This window comes from Bubalus kerabau, chromosome X (assembly GCF_029407905.1).
Source record: "Bubalus kerabau isolate K-KA32 ecotype Philippines breed swamp buffalo chromosome X, PCC_UOA_SB_1v2, whole genome shotgun sequence".
NCBI classification, from domain to species: Eukaryota; Metazoa; Chordata; class Mammalia; order Artiodactyla; family Bovidae; genus Bubalus; species Bubalus kerabau.
The window spans coordinates 62,881,632-62,896,625 of record NC_073647.1 but is presented as its reverse complement, the minus strand read 5'-3'; the positions used below and the strand labels follow the sequence as shown (position 1 = coordinate 62,896,625).

The following is a 14,994-nucleotide window of genomic DNA, read 5'->3' as shown; positions in this document are numbered from 1 at the left end:
TGAACATTGGGGTGCATTTTTCCTTTCATTACATGCTTGGGACTGGAATTTCTGGGTCATATTTAGAATCCCCATGGACAGAGGAGCCTGGAGGGCTTAGTCCATGGGGTCGCAAAGAGTCAGATATGACTGAGCGACTAAGCACACACATGGTGGCTCTGTTTTTTAGTTTTCTTTAAGGAACCCATGCTCACCCTCTCCACCATTTATTGTTTGTAGATGTTTTTGATGGTGGCCATTCTGACCAGTGTGAGATGATACCTCATTGTAGCTTTGATTTCCATTTCTCTAACAATTAGTGATGTTGGGCATCTTTTCATGTGCCTTTTGGCCATCCAAAAGGACTTCTTTGGAGAAATGTCTATTTAGATCTTCTTGTGATTGAGTTGTTTGTTTTTTTGATATGGAGCTACAAGTGCCATTTGCATACTTTGGAGATTAATCCTTTGTCGGTCACTTCATTTGCAAGTATTTTCTCCCATTCTGTAGGCTGTCTCCATTTTGTCAGTGGTTTCCTTTACTGTCAAGAGCTTTTAAGTTCAATTAGGTCTCATTTGTTTGTTTTTGTTTTTATTTCCATTACTCCAGGAGACAGATCCCAAAAAGGATATTTATGTAATTTATGTCAAAGAGTGCCCTGCTTACGCTTTCCTGTAGGAGTTTTATAGCATCCTGTCTTACATTTAGGTCTTTAAATCATTTTGAGTTTATTTTTGTGTATGTTGTTAGAGAATGTTCTCATTTCATTCTTTTACATGTAGCTGTCCAGTTTTTACAGCACCACTTACTGAAGAGACTCATTTATATATTTTAATAAGACATGTACGTGTAATGTGTAGAAAAGCATTTTAAAAAGTTTATAAACTGGGGAGGTAACTGTGCTTTGATGAGGACAGTGGCATTAAAGCGGTACTAATGCTTTTCTGGGTTTGAATGTTGTACTAGAATGTATTCTTGTGGCATTTGCACGCAGTGACAAATAAACAGATAGTTTAACAGAAAATAAGCAAATAGTGACATTCCCTAAGTATCTTTCCATCAGGATATGCAGACCTCAATCTTTTTTTCAGCCTTATTACATAAATTTAACCTAATTTACTTAAAGTTTTCCCTCTTCATGGTCTTTTTATGTTGCTTCAGTTTTTTTTTTTTAACCTTTGCCAGCACTTACATAATTGTCAGGAGTATAAACTAATAAAGTTTGTTGAATGCATATTAGAATGTTTTTTAAAGAATTTAATTTCTGGAACAACGTTCTGCCAAAATGATAAGACAAATGCACAAACATATATTCATAAAAATGCTCATTGCAGTGTTATTTATAATGCTAAACAACTTGAATATTCAATAGGGAATAGGTTAAAGAAGTCATGATACTGTCATATCATAGAGTACAGTGTTGCCTTTACAAACTATAAGAGAACCAAAAGTTTCCAGTGGAAATACATTTATGATATACATTTTTTAAGTAAAAATAGGTAAAGGGATGATATGTATGAGTTTTTAATTCAAATACATGTGTATACACACACACACATATATATATAAACAGGGAAAACTCTAGATGGATATATATATACTTATAAAATAAAATGTTAACAGCTGTGAAATGTCTCTTTTTGTCTTTACTGATGCTCCTTGCTTTAAAATCTACTTTATCTGATGCTGCCATTGCTACATAAGATTTTTCTTATTAATATTTGCATGGTATATCTTTTTCCATTTTTTCCCTTTCAGCCTTCTGTGGCTTGATATTGAAGGTGAATCTTTTCTAAACAGCATATAGTTATTTTTAAAAAACCCAGTCTGACAAGTTTTGTCTTTTGATTGGAATGTTTAGGCTGTTTACCAGTAAATTAGAGATATATTTGCACTTAAATCTATAATCTTATTATTTGATTATTTGTTCTGCCTATTTTGTATTGCTCTTCCTCTTTTCTCTTGCTTAGTAATTTTTAAATTCTGTTTTCCCTCTCTATTACCTTGTTAATTATACTTTTGTCACTGTAATTTTAGTGGTCACTCTAGAGATTACAAAATTCATTAAAGTCTAAATATAGATAACTTTACTACACTGTCCGACATAAAGAACTTCTAAATTTAATACTTGATTCCTTGCTTGCATTCCCTACTCCCATTGTGATTTTGAAGCTTGTGCTTTTTTTGTCTGTGTATACTTGCCTTGAAAGCCTAATAATATCAGTCCTATATTTCAGCCCTTTTTCATAACAGGGGTTTTTATTGATGAACTTTTTATGTTTCATTTTTTTTAACCTTTGCAAGCACTGCAAGAGATACCCTATTGTATGTATCTTCTGTGAAACTGTGTTATTAGGCTAGCTAAACTCCTAAGAATTGCTTAAGGAATCTGTGGGATATCAGATTTTGCCAAACTGCTCTCAGTAAAAAGGCTGCATCACAGCATCTGCATCCAACAGAGTGTGGAAGTGTCCATTTCCCCATAAACCAGTCAACAAAAGTATCAAATTTCTAAATTTTGATACTCATAGCTGAAATAGGGCAACACATAGTGGTTTGGATTTGCATTTCTTTGAAGTTGAGTCTTTTTTTCGTATGTTTTTCAGTCACTGGTATTTCTTTTCTGCGAACAAATCCATTCGAGTCTTTGGCACACTTTCTATTGGGTTATCATGTTATTAATGATCAGTAAGAGTTTTTAGATTATTGCAAATGAGCTGTTTGATATTATGCTCCTGAGTTTTTTGTTTCTTTGTTTTTTACAATTTTACATAAGTTTTAAATGTCTTTATAATGAATTTCTAAATGTTTCCCTCTGATGGAGAGCATAAATTGGTCACAGTCGATTGAGTTCTGAAAAGCCATTAAGTAGGTCTAAGGCACTCTGGGCTTACTAGTTCACCTCCTGAAAAGGCCTCCCCCACACAGGGGCCCCTCACCCAGGGAGCTTCCTTCTGGGGTGTCATATTTCAATGTTCTAAGAGAGAGGTTGCCTGAAGAGTTTATATTTAGTGTAGGACTCCCCAGCCCAGACAGCTGGATGTCTGGGGACTGAATTCTGCAGACTTTGTCCCTACCTTATGGGATTATTTTGAGGGGCTTGTATAGATGGTACAATGAAATTGTAACAGAAGGCAGAGGGTGAAAAAAACCTCTTTTTTCCTGGCGATGCTGTTTGGGATCCTGTGAATTGTGCCTTTTGTGAGAGAAAAAGGACATGGATTTCAAGGATATTGCCCACAGACCTTTACCTTGGCCACAGGCCCTACCCACTATCTCTACTGGAAGGTGCTGAAAAGTGTATGTTCCTGTGACTCGGGGACCTACAGTGCATGAAAGGCAGACAGTGGAGCTATCTCACCACTGTCATGGTCTAATGAAAATCCACCTGTTGAGCCTCATTTCCATTAGTGGGATAGCACAGTTGGTCCTTTCCTGGGTGTGATGAGACTCATTTGATTACAGGCTTATGCAAAATCCCAATAAAACTCCTTGAATGGAAAACAGGTTAATCTGGGAAGTCACTGTTTTTTCAGGCACTGGGTTCATCAACCAGGAGTCATCTATGAAGTTCTCAGACACTTGATGGAAAATCATCAGTGAAGCTAGAACTTCAAAAAGTTGTAAACCACTTGTGCAAAACTGCCAAGATTGGACAGCTGAATGTCCTTCCAAAGACGAATTTATAGGTCCCACTGAAAACCTACTGGTTTTGTTTAGGAAAACTTTATATTTAAAATGTTAATAATTACTAGTCTGTTTTCAAAGCTGTGAAATAGTTTACAGCAACTGGAAAGCATTCTTAATGTGGCATAAATGAATGAGTCTTTTGTTATTTTTACAACCTAATTTGTAAATGTCAAAAGAAAATGGCTTGACGCCATTTCCTCATTACAAAAACAATGAATGTGACGTAAAAACGGGAAAAAAAAGGGGGCACAACAAAAGAAAGTTAAACCTCTCCTTGCGCTCTCTACTCCCTTTCCTGACACCCCTTTCCGGGCCCCTGTAGGTGCGGCAACTACCCTAGGGCAACTGTCTTAGAGACAGTCCTCAGAGAAGCTGCAGAAAAGGCCGGAGCCAAGGCCTGGAGGTGGAAGGGGGGATGCAGACCCTCCCTGGCAACAAGAGAAGGGCAAACTCCAACCGCAGGGAGATGATGCCACTTGTGGGCTCTCAGATTGGAGGGAAACGAGCTGAGTGACGGGGCCTCGCGCACAGCTGGGTGGAGGGAGAGACCGTGCGTGCGGAGGTGGAGGGGAGGGTCCTGTTGAACTCCCCACCAGCCCCTGGGAGGGGAGATCGGAGGGTGAGCTCGGCGGTGACGCGGGGCCCTCACGTGACCGCGAGCTGCAGAGCGACGCAGCCTTCGGTGCAGTCGTCACTCCAGTCTGGGTACCAGCTCCCCGCTTCCCTGCACACGGCGGGCTGGCATCGGGCCCCGCGGCAAGCGGAGCAGGTAAGGGCCCCGCGCACCGCAGCCAGGGCGGCAGCGGACTGCCAACCACGAAGCTGGTCCGGGGATGGGGGAGAAAGCGGGCTCAAGTTCCCGGAACCTTCGCTCGATTCTCCCAATCCCTGCTCCTCCTGCCTAAGTCTGTGCTGGGGAACCCTGGGCTTTGACAGGGCGGATGGTGGGGGGAGTGTCTCAAGAGGGAAATGCAGAGATTGAGATGTTCCTTCTTCTCTGACTCTAATCACTGATCGCACACGTCCGCTCCGCTTCCTGCTAGTTTCAGTGGAAGGGACACGCCGCCACGGTGGCGTTTGCAGAGAAAATGGTGGGCCTTAGTGACTGGACGGCGGAGTTGGTGCGAGTGGCGTCTCGCAAGGTGCGGAGGGATGTTTGATAACCGGGTTCCTGAATCCAGAAAAGCGAATATTGGGATCTGTGTCGTGGGTGCTAGTCCAAGCACTCAGTGCCTTTCCTCTCTCCTGTCTGACGACAGTGATTCGTGTGGCAGTGTTTGTAGCGAGGCGAGGGAAGAAGAGCAAACTGCACAGGATCTGCGGAGGTTAGTGTGGGTACGGACACTCGCTGTGAACCGTTGAAGTGCTATATGAATATTCCCTATGACAGGAACTTAGGCGCCGCTATCTGGATGGTGGCTCTATAGGTGACTTTCTCTAAACTGTGTTTACTTACCAAACTTACCAAGCTTGGGCTTTTTAACTTAAAGTGTATGTTGAAGACCAATAAAGACAGCAACTTTTCTATGGATGCTTTTTTTTTTGCATCTCATATAATACTGCGAAAATACAAATTGCTGTCTCAAAGAACTACTTTTTTTTTTTTTTTGGAGATAACCTTTGCGGGGGAGGGATGGAGATTTTGCAGAAGCAAAAGCCCCCGACCCCAACACACATCCTGTCATTTTTGTTGGAGAACTGCTAGAGATGGGTTTAAGGAGAAATAGATGGCAGTAGACTGTCATTCTAGAGTATAGGCTCTAAGGACCTCCATCTGTCTCCCCGTTTTCCAGTTTTCCAGATTCTTCCACCTGTTGGCACAGGTGAAGCCCTAGAATCCTACAGGTGGTTTTAGAATAATTCGCCTCTGTTGCTCCCCTTTTACCTGCCTCCCTTTTTTACCCTGCCTGTTTCAGTGCTGGAGAAGCCCTAGGTTTTGTTTGCCAGAGAACAGGTGTCTAAATCCAGATTGTTATTGTTTTGCCGCCAAGTCGTGTCTGACTCTTCTGCAACCCCATGGGCTGTAGCCAGCCAGACTCCTCTGTCCATGGGATTTCCCAAGCTAGAATACTGGAGTGGATTGCCATTTCCTTCTCCAGGGGATCTTCCTGACCCAGGGATTGAACCCAAGTCTCCTGCATTGACAGGCATTGGCAGGCAGATACTTTACCACTGAACCACCAAGCCACCAGGGAAGCCCAGTAAGGCAGGTACTGGGACCCATGTTTTAGATGCTGAAATGTCATAAGTACTCAACATTTACCTTTCTTTTTTTCTCTATTTGTTCCTAGGTCTTCCCATAGGGCAACAGTAGGGCTCTTTACCACTGAAAGCAAAGGGAAGTGGGAGACTGGCCTGGGACTGTGGAGGTTGGTGTGAAGATGGGCAGTGCATAGGGGTAACAAGAGAGGGTGGGCATATAAGATGGCTGAGACTTGAGAGAGTCTCAGTGGAGGGTTCTTCCACTTCTGCACTCTGCCAGATTTCCCCAGTGTTGCCATCCTCCCTGCTGATATCAGTGCAGGAAATGGTAGGAACATTGGGGTAAGGGTGGGCTGCAATGGGACTGAGAGAAGACTTGAGAGGATGGATCATATTAACAAATTTGACATGGGCTCTCACAGGCAGGGATTGGAGTCAGGGATCAGGGTACTTGTCCATTCTGTGAAGGATCTGATCTCTAGTCCCTGTTTGTTTACTTGTCCACAGCTGGGTCTACAGGACTGAAAGGCCTGAGATCACTGGAAGCAAAGAAATACGGAGGAAATTATTCCTGATCAGTATATGCTGGTAAGAGGATGGGGATTGCCTGGGTAGACATCTAAGGTGGGTTGTTGGAGGTGAGTGTCTATCTGGAGGTATCCAGTGTCCAGTCTGGAGGATACTCAGCCGTCCCCTTTTCCAGGCACTCTCCCCACCATCCCTTCACTTACCCCACACCTTCACCTTTATTGTGATAACAGGGAATGGGGTGAATTGAAGAGGATAGAGAGGGGTTTGTTAATAATATATGTCATGGTAAACAAAATCTTCACTCCTGTCTGTTCCTCCATCTGTCTGTCTGTCTCTAGGTCCACAGATCTCATGAGTTTATAGATCTCCTTTAGGATATACCTCCAATCAAGAGAAGGAAAGAGGTGGGAACTGCCTTGATCATTACAGGTTGGTATGAGGGTGGGGACCTGTGGGAGTGGTGACCAGAGTAGGTCCAGTAAAAATCACGGTGTGAGGGCTTCAGTCTACCATCCATAGTCATGCTACCACCATCCTTTCCACTGTTCATTTGATGTAAGAAAATGTGTATGGAAGTACCCTGGGGGAAATTGTTGGGCACTGGGAAAAAGGGAGAGGAGATAAAGGGATGGAAAGAGAATTTGCTAATTATCCTCTTCTCGCACAAAGCACATCATTTTTACACTTGCTTATTCTTCTGTGTATCTGTCTGTGTGATGCACAGAATTAGAAGAGAAACTTTAGCCAGTTTCCTTCCTCCACTTCTAGGTCCATCTCCAGTGGCAGCTCTGGTGGCCTTTGAGTGGCTGAAGACCAGCACCCTTGCAGGCTTACATGCAGACCTACTACCCTCTTTTCCCAGTCTAATTGAGCCCTTTTGTATCTTGTTCTTGCCTTCGTCAAGGGTGATTACATGGGTCGCATTCAGGAAGTGGGCTTGGTTACTGCAGGACTGATGATCTGGGCTGGTGCCTGCTACTGCATTTACAGATTAACCAAGGGAAGAGCCCAGAGTGTGAGGCGACTTGCCAGAAATGGCTCCAAAGTCAAGATGGAGACTGTGGCTGGGATACAAAACCAGACCTTGGCCATGTGTGAAGCCATGGTGGGGACAGAAATTGAGACTAGACCCAAGCCCAAGACCGGAGCAGAAACTGGAGCAAGAAATAGGTCTGGAGCTGAAGTAGAGACTAAGGTCACTGCTACAGACAGAAGCAAAGCCTATTCTCAAGCCAAGGCAATGGCTGAAGCAAAGACAGAGACCCAATCTGCGGCCAAAACGGTGGCTGGAACAGTGATAATAACAGAGGCAGTGATTCTGACTGACGCCAAAGCCAGTGAAGTGGCCATGAAAGAGGCAGTGACCCAAACTGACTCTGGGTCTGGGAAACTAATCAAGAAAGAGGCAGTGACCCAGACCAAAACTAAAGCTTGGGCACTTGGTACTAAGGTAGAGACCAAGAAAGAAGCAATGACCCAGACCAAAGCAGAAACTCATATATTGGCTGAAAAAGAGATAGAAATGAACAGAGTGGTGGTGACACAGAATGAGGCCTTGGCAGTAATCAGGGAAGTGACCAAGACGGGCGCCATAAACAAGATCAGAAGTGTGGCTGACACCAAGTCAAGAGCCCTGGAAGAGACTGTGAGTGTGGCTAAGACTCTGTCTGAGGTCTGGTCTGGTACCTCAGTTGATGCTCAGGGAAATCCTAATTTTGTGTCTGAGGCAGAAGCTGGAGCAGTCATGAAGCCCTGTTCACTGTCTCAGGCTGTGGCCAAGATCCAGATTGACAGCGTTCTTGGTACTGAGGTTGAGGCCAAGGGGAATTGCAAAACCATGTCTCAGGCAGGGTCTTTGGCAGATATGAGGGCTTCTGTTCAGCCTCAAGTTGTAGCCAAGGCCCAGACTGAGGCCATGCTTGGGGTGGCAGTTGATGTTGGGGGTTATACCAAGGCCATGTGTGAAGCAGGGGTTGGGGCAGATACAAGTGTTTCTATACAATCTCAGACTGTGACCAAGAAACAGGCTGAGACAGTGTCTGGTGCCAGGGTTGATGACAGGGGAAATACCAATGTCATATCTAGGGCAATGATGGGAGCTGACATGATGGCTGCCACACAGCCTCTAGTTGTAGCCGATACTCAGATTGAATTTGCGTCTGATGCCTGGGTTAAGGGTAGAGGCAGTCCCTATGCTGTATCCATGGTGAGGGCTGGAACAGACACTGAGTCCTATATGGAGCCTCAGCCTACGATCTGTGTCCAGGCTGATGCCTTGCCTGATGACAGGGTTAAGGCTCAAGATGATGCCAACACCAAGTCTAAAGAAGAAGCTGGGACAGACAAAAAGGCACAGTCTCAGACTTCCACCAAGAGCCAGGCTGAGGCTCCACCTACCACCAGACGTAAAGCTAGGAGCAAAGCCAAAGGCAAGAGTAAGGCAGGGCTTGGAATAGAGATGAAAACCTGTGTACAGCCTCAATCTGGGGTCAGGGCCCAAGCTGATGTTTTCCCTGATTCCAGAATTGATGGCAAGGGTGATCCTGATGCCATTTCTGGGCCAGGGGCTAAGGCAGAACTGAGGGCCTCTGGTGAACCTCAGGATATGGCCATTTTCCAGGGCGAGGTCTTACCTGGTGCCCAGAATAAGGTCCAGGACAATCCCGATGCTGATTCTAAGGCAGGGACTGGGTCAGATACAAAGAGCTCTGCTCAGCCCCAGGCTGTGGCCAGTTCCCAGGGGGAAGCCTTGCCTGGTGTCAAGAAGAAGGCTCTGGGCAGTGCCAGTGCTGTGTCTAAGGCAGGGGCTGGTCCAGATGCAAAGGGCTCGGCCCAGCCTCCGACAGATGCAATAGGCCCTGCCCAGCTCCAGGCTGTGGCCAGTTCCCAGGGTGAGGCTTTGTGTGGTGTCAAAAATAAGGCTCGGGGCAATGCCACTGCTGCGTCTAAAGCAGGGACTGGACAGGATACAAAGAGCTCTGCCCAGCCCCAGGCGGTGGCCAGTACGCAGGGTGAGGCCTTGCCTGGTGTCAAGAAGAAGGCTCGGGGCAATGCGGGTGCTGTGTCTAAGGCAGGGGCTGGGTCAGATACCACAGGCCCTACTCAGCCCCAAGCTGTGGTCAGTTCTCAGAGTGAAGCCTCAGCTGGTACTAAGAATAAGGTCCGGAGCAATCCCAATGCTGCGTCTAAGGCAGGGGCTGGGTCAGATGCAAAGGCCTCTGCTCAGACTCCAACAGATACAACAGGCCCTGCTCAGCCCCAGGCTGTGGGCAATTCCCGGGGTGAAGCCTTGCCTGTTACTAAGAATAAGGCCCAGGGGAATCCCAATGCCATGTCTACAGCAGGAACTGGGCCAGACGCAACGTGTTCTGCCCAGCTTCAAACAGATAGAACAAACACTGCCCAGCCCCAAGGTATGGTCAGTTCTCAGGGTGAGGCCTTGCCTGGTGCCAAGAATAACGTCAAGGGTAATCCCAACAATTTGTGCAAGGCAGAGGCTGGAGCAGACCCAGTGGGCTCTGCTCAGCCCCAAGCTGAGTCTGATTCCCCAGGTGAATCCTTGCCTAGTGCCAGAAGTAAGGTCTGGGGCAATCCCAGTACTGTGTCTAAGGTGGACTCTGGATCAGATACCAAAGGCTGTGTTCAACCACAAGCTGCAGCCAGTTCCCAGGGTGAGACCTCGTGTGGTACTAAGAAGAAGGCTCGGGATAGTGCCAGTACGGCATGCAAGGCAGGGTCTAAGCCAGATACCAAGGGCTGTGTTCAGCCCCAGGCTACAGCCAGTTCCCAGGGTGAGACCTCATGTGGTACTAAGAAGAAGGCTCGGGGCATTGCCAGTGGTGCATCTAAGGCAGGTGCTGGGCCACATGCAGTGGACTCTCTGCAGCTGCAAACAGATACAACAGGCTCTGCTCCATCCCAGGCCGTGGCCAGTTCCCAGGCAGAGGCCTTGCTTGGTGCCAGGAGTAAGGTCAGGGGCAATCGCATTACTGAGTCTAAGGGAGAGGCTGGAGCAGGTATGGTGGGCTCTGGCCAGTGTCAATCTTTAGCCCATTCCCAGAGCAAGACCTCGTTGGGGGCAAAGGACAAGGCTAAGCACAAGTGCGAGGCAGAAGCCAAGGGAGATGTCTCTGTAAAGCCCAAGGCTAAGGCCACGCCCACTTCAGAGAATGAAGGTGGGGCAGGCACTCAGGCCTGCACAAAGTCTCAGTCTAAGGTCCACGACTACTACTGGAATGGGATTGGTGTTGAGGACTGGGTTGCTTCAGAGAGATGGATCAAATTTAGGTTTCAGGCTAGGGATGGATACTGGGAGAATAGCACGTCCTGGGCTGATGATGAAAATGAAGCCAATACTGAGTCCTGGAGTATGGCTAAGAGTGAGAATGAGGTTGGTATTCAGTCCTGGGCTGGAGCTGGGGACCAGGCCAGTGGAGGGTTCTGGGCTGGGAGTCATGCCAGTCAACAGTCCTGGGCTGGGGGACAGGCCAATGGAGGTTACTGGGTAGAGGCTACAGACAGGGCTGTTGGAGGGTCCTGGACTGTAGCTGAGAACCAGGCCAGTGGGACTTCTTGGGCTGGCACTGGGAACCAGGCTGTTGTGGTGCCCTGGACTGGAGCTCAGGTGAGTGACAGTTCCTGGGCTGGGGGCCAAACCAGTGGGGTATCTTGGACTGGGGGAGAGGCCATTGGCGTATCCTGGGCTGTGGTTGAGAACCAGGCCAATGGAGCATCCTGGACTGGGGCTGAGGCACAGGCTGGTGGAAGGCCCCAGGATGGGGCTGGGATTCAGGCTAATGGAGCCTCCTGGGCTCAGGCTACAGGTGGGAATGTGGTTAACATTGGGTACTGGGCTGTGGCTGTGGACCAGGCTACTGGAGGTTCCTGGATTCTGACTAGTGATCTCTCTGGTGGTGCAACCTGGGTTGGGACTAGTGATCTGGCCAAGCCTAGACTTGAGGTTCAGGCCAGTGAAAATGTGTCCTGGACTGGGACTGGGCTGGGGCCTGAAAACCAGTCCAGTGGAAAGGCCTGGGCTGTCACTGCCAACCAAGCCAGCGGAGGGTCTGGGCTAGCGTCTGTGGATCAGTCCAGTGGTGTGTCCTGGGTTACAACTGGAGAACAGGCCAGTGGAGGGGCTAGGCCAGGGATTGTAGGCCAATCCAGTGTTGGGTCCTGGTCTGGCACTGGGAACCAGGCCAGTGAAGGATTATTGGTTGGGACTGTGGAGCAGGCCAGTGGGGGTTCCTGGACTGGGACTGGTGATCAGTCTCGTGGTGGCTCCAAGCCTGGATTTGAGGTTCAGGTCAGTGAAGAAGGTTCTTTGGCCCGTGCTGGTGGTCAGGCTGATGGACAGTCTAGGTTGGGACCCGAGGACCAGCCCAGTGGAGGGTCCTGGGCTAACTCTGGGGACCAAGCCAGTGGAGGGTTCTTGGTTGGAGCTGTGGACCAGGCCAATGAAGGGTCCTGGGTTGGTGGGCATCAGGCTGGTAGTGAGGCAAAGCCTAGGTATGAGGATCAGGCCAAATCTGGAAGAGTATCTTGGGCTGACAGTGCAGGTCAGGCTAGTGGAGGGTCTATACTGGGGCCAAGGGACCAGTCTGTTGGAGATTCCTGGGCTGCTATTGGAGACCAAGCCAGTGGAGGATCCAGGCCAGTGCCCGAGAATCAGTCCAGTGGATGGTTCTATGCTTGCAGTGGGAGTCAGGCCAATGCAGGAGGGTCCTGGGGTGGGGCTGGTGACCAGGCGGTTAGAGGTCCTGTGCTCGAGCCCATGAACCAGTCCAGTGGTGGGTCCTGGGCTGATACTGGGAGTCCAGCCAGTGGAGGGTCTTGGGCTGGGGCTGGGGCTCAGGCTGGTAGCTGTTCCAAACCTGGATTTGAGGATCAGGCCAGTGGTGGAGTGTTCTGGTCCAGTGCTCAGGACCAGGCCATTGGAGGGTCTAGTCCAGGGCTTGCAGACCAGGCCAGTGGTGGGTCCTGGACTGGCACTGGGAGTCAGGCCAGTGAAAGGTCCTGGATTGTGACTGGGGATCAAGGAAGTAGCTGTTCCAAATCTGGATTTGAGGATCAGGCCAGTGGAGGAGGCTCCTGGGTTGGCACTGGGGATCAGGCTTGTGGAAAATCCCAGACTGGATCTAAGCCTGCGAATGAGGCTGGTAGAGCATCTAGCATGGGGCCTGAAGATCAGGCGAGTGGAGGGTCGTGGACAAGCCCTGGAGATCAGCCCAGTAGAAAGTCTCAGGTAAGTGCTGGGGTGGAGGCTAGGGAGGGATCCTGGTTTGGAGCTGAGAGTGAGGCTAGCACAGGGTCTTGGTTCTGGAGAGGGGAAAAAGTTTGTATTGTATCTAGTCCTGGGGATAAAAATGAAGCCAGTATTAAATCCAGCTCAGTAGTTGGGAAAGAGGCCATCATTGATTCCAGATTTGGGGCTGAGAACAAGGCCAATATTGGGTCCTGGATGGAATCTGATGAGGCTGTCTGTATGGATTCCTGTTTGGGAGCTGAGTCTGGAGCTGTGGCTGGAGCTGAGGCCAGGCAGGAGTCTTGGCTGTGGGATGGAGATGTAGCCACTACAGGGTCTAGGCTTGGGGCTGGGGCAGAGGCTAGTGGGCGGTCCTGGACTTTGGCTGGAGATGTAGATGAGGATGAGCTAAGTAGAGCATCTAGCCCTGATATTGAGGAGATCAGTTTAAGGTCCTTGTTTTGGGCTGACAGTGAGAACAGTAATGCACTCAGATCTAAGTGTGAGAAAGATGTCAGTTTTGAACGTGGGGCTAGACATAAGGTCAGCAACAAGGACAAGCTGGAGGCTGCTGGTGGAGTCGATGTAAAGTCTTGTTCCTGGGATGGTAAAAGAAACAGAAGTGAGGATAAATCTGTGCCTAAGACTAAAGCCAAAAAGACAGCTGAGTCAAGAGTCTCATGTCCGTCCATGGTCCCTGGGGCAGGAATGGGGTCATGGGCAGGAGCCATGATCTGGACAGAAATGAAATTTCCATACCAAAATGAGTCTTGCTTCCCACCTGAAGATGAACTCAGAAAGCAAATCAGGTCTGGGGAGAAAACTCAGCCCTGGGTTTGCCGTTGTAAACGTGAAAATAACATGGATCCACGAGAGCTCGAGAAACTCATTTGCATGATTGAGATGACTGAAGATCCTTCTATTCATGAAATAGCCAATAATGCTCTATATAACAGTCGTGATTACCCATTTTCCCATGAAATAATTCGTAATGCAGGTAGAATCTCAATTATTGAAGGCTTGCTTAATAATCCCTACCCTAGTGTTAGGCAGAAGGCTTTAAATGCACTGAATAACATCTCAGTGGCTGCTGAAAACCATAGGAAGGTTAAAACATACTTAAATCAAGTATGTGAAGACACCATCACCTATCCCTTGAATTCAAATGTGCAGCTGGCTGGACTGAGATTGATAAAGCACCTGACTATTATCAGTGAGTATCAGCATATGGTTACAAATTACATTTCAGAATTTCTTCGTTTGTTAACTGTGGGAAGTGGAGAAACTAAAGACCATATTTTGGGAATGCTTTTAAATTTCTCTAAAAATCCCTCTATGACAAAGGACTTGCTCATTGCCAATGCACCAGCATCACTGATTAATATCTTTAGCAAGAAAGAGACAAAGGAGAATATTCTTAATGCTCTTTCACTATTTGAAAATATAAATTACCATTTTAAAAGAAGAGCAAAAGTATTTACCCAAGACAAGTTCAGTAAAAATTCCCTTTATTTCATATTCCAACGACCTAAAGCATGTGCCAAGAAACTTCGCATCTTAGCAGCAGAATACAATGACCCTGAGGTGAAAGAAAGAGTTGAGCTGTTATTAAGTAAACTATGATTAGTTGTAATTTTCCAAACAAATTTGAGTAATATTTTGGTTTTGCAGCTTGGAAGTAATGCACATTGTAAATCGCATTATAATTTCTAAAGTGATGTTGCTTATGATGGTCGATAGCTGGACCATTTTATGAACACCAAATGAATTCAATCTTGTACTGAAAATACATGTGTTGATTTTTACCTTGTCTGGATTGAGATATTTTTGGTATGCTTCATGAGCAGAAACTGAACTGATTCTTCATAAGTAATCTTTGGTCCTTTGTGTGGACTTACGTTTATACATTTGAGACTTTATTTTTATGTCATCAATAAAGTTGTGTGTTTTAAGCAGAAAAAAAAGAAGCCACATCTTTGTCCTTGAACCTGTGATCTATTTGGAGAGGCAAGATGTATGGAAACAAAAAGGTACTAGCAGCATGTTAGAGCCTCTGGTCATGGCCAACTGTTTCCTATGAGTGCTTAAAGGCAACAGAAACTTCCGTAGGCAACAGTGTTCAGGGAAACTTTTACAGAGGAGGGGGCACTTAAGTAGTCTGGGCATCAAGGATGGGCTAAAAACAGGGCAGAAGGGCATTGGAGAAGGGAGAAGTGATGGGAAGAAAGGCATAGAGGTGGTAATTTTGCTCCACAGAGGAGGCTGGCCTGCCTGGAATACAAAGTGTGGGGAGGGGAGTGATGGGAAATACAGTCTAACAGTTGGGGTGAGTCCCATGCATGGAGGGA

General features: G+C 47.2%; 1 protein-coding gene and 1 pseudogene across 3 annotated transcripts; both read left to right on the top strand.

The window, feature by feature from the left end:
• LOC129640038 (sodium/potassium-transporting ATPase subunit beta-3-like) overlaps nucleotides 1–5,504 on the top strand; it is a 35,253-nt pseudogene extending 29,749 nt beyond the window's left edge.
• On the top strand, nucleotides 4,065–14,684 carry ARMCX4 (armadillo repeat containing X-linked 4). Of its 3 annotated transcripts, XM_055564785.1 has the most exons (6): nucleotides 4,065–4,438; nucleotides 4,929–4,994; nucleotides 5,961–6,038; nucleotides 6,379–6,459; nucleotides 6,741–6,831; nucleotides 7,171–14,684. In XM_055564785.1, the coding sequence occupies exon 6, from the start codon at nucleotides 7,316–7,318 to the stop codon at nucleotides 14,267–14,269; it is 6,954 nt and encodes a 2,317-aa protein (XP_055420760.1). In that variant the 5' UTR covers nucleotides 4,065–4,438; nucleotides 4,929–4,994; nucleotides 5,961–6,038; nucleotides 6,379–6,459; nucleotides 6,741–6,831; nucleotides 7,171–7,315; the 3' UTR covers nucleotides 14,270–14,684. The 3 variants fall into 3 exon arrangements, with proteins under 3 accessions (XP_055420760.1, XP_055420762.1, XP_055420761.1); XM_055564787.1 differs by lacking the exon at nucleotides 4,929–4,994; XM_055564786.1 differs by lacking the exon at nucleotides 4,065–4,438 and having other exon boundaries at nucleotides 4,814–4,994.
• The last annotated feature ends 310 nt before the right edge of the window (nucleotides 14,685–14,994 follow it).

What these genes read in the sequence shown, in the direction of transcription:
- ARMCX4 (XM_055564787.1), top strand. Translation starts at nt 7,316, where the DNA reads ATGGGTCGCATTCAGGAAGTGGGCTTGGTTACTGCAGGACTGATGATC.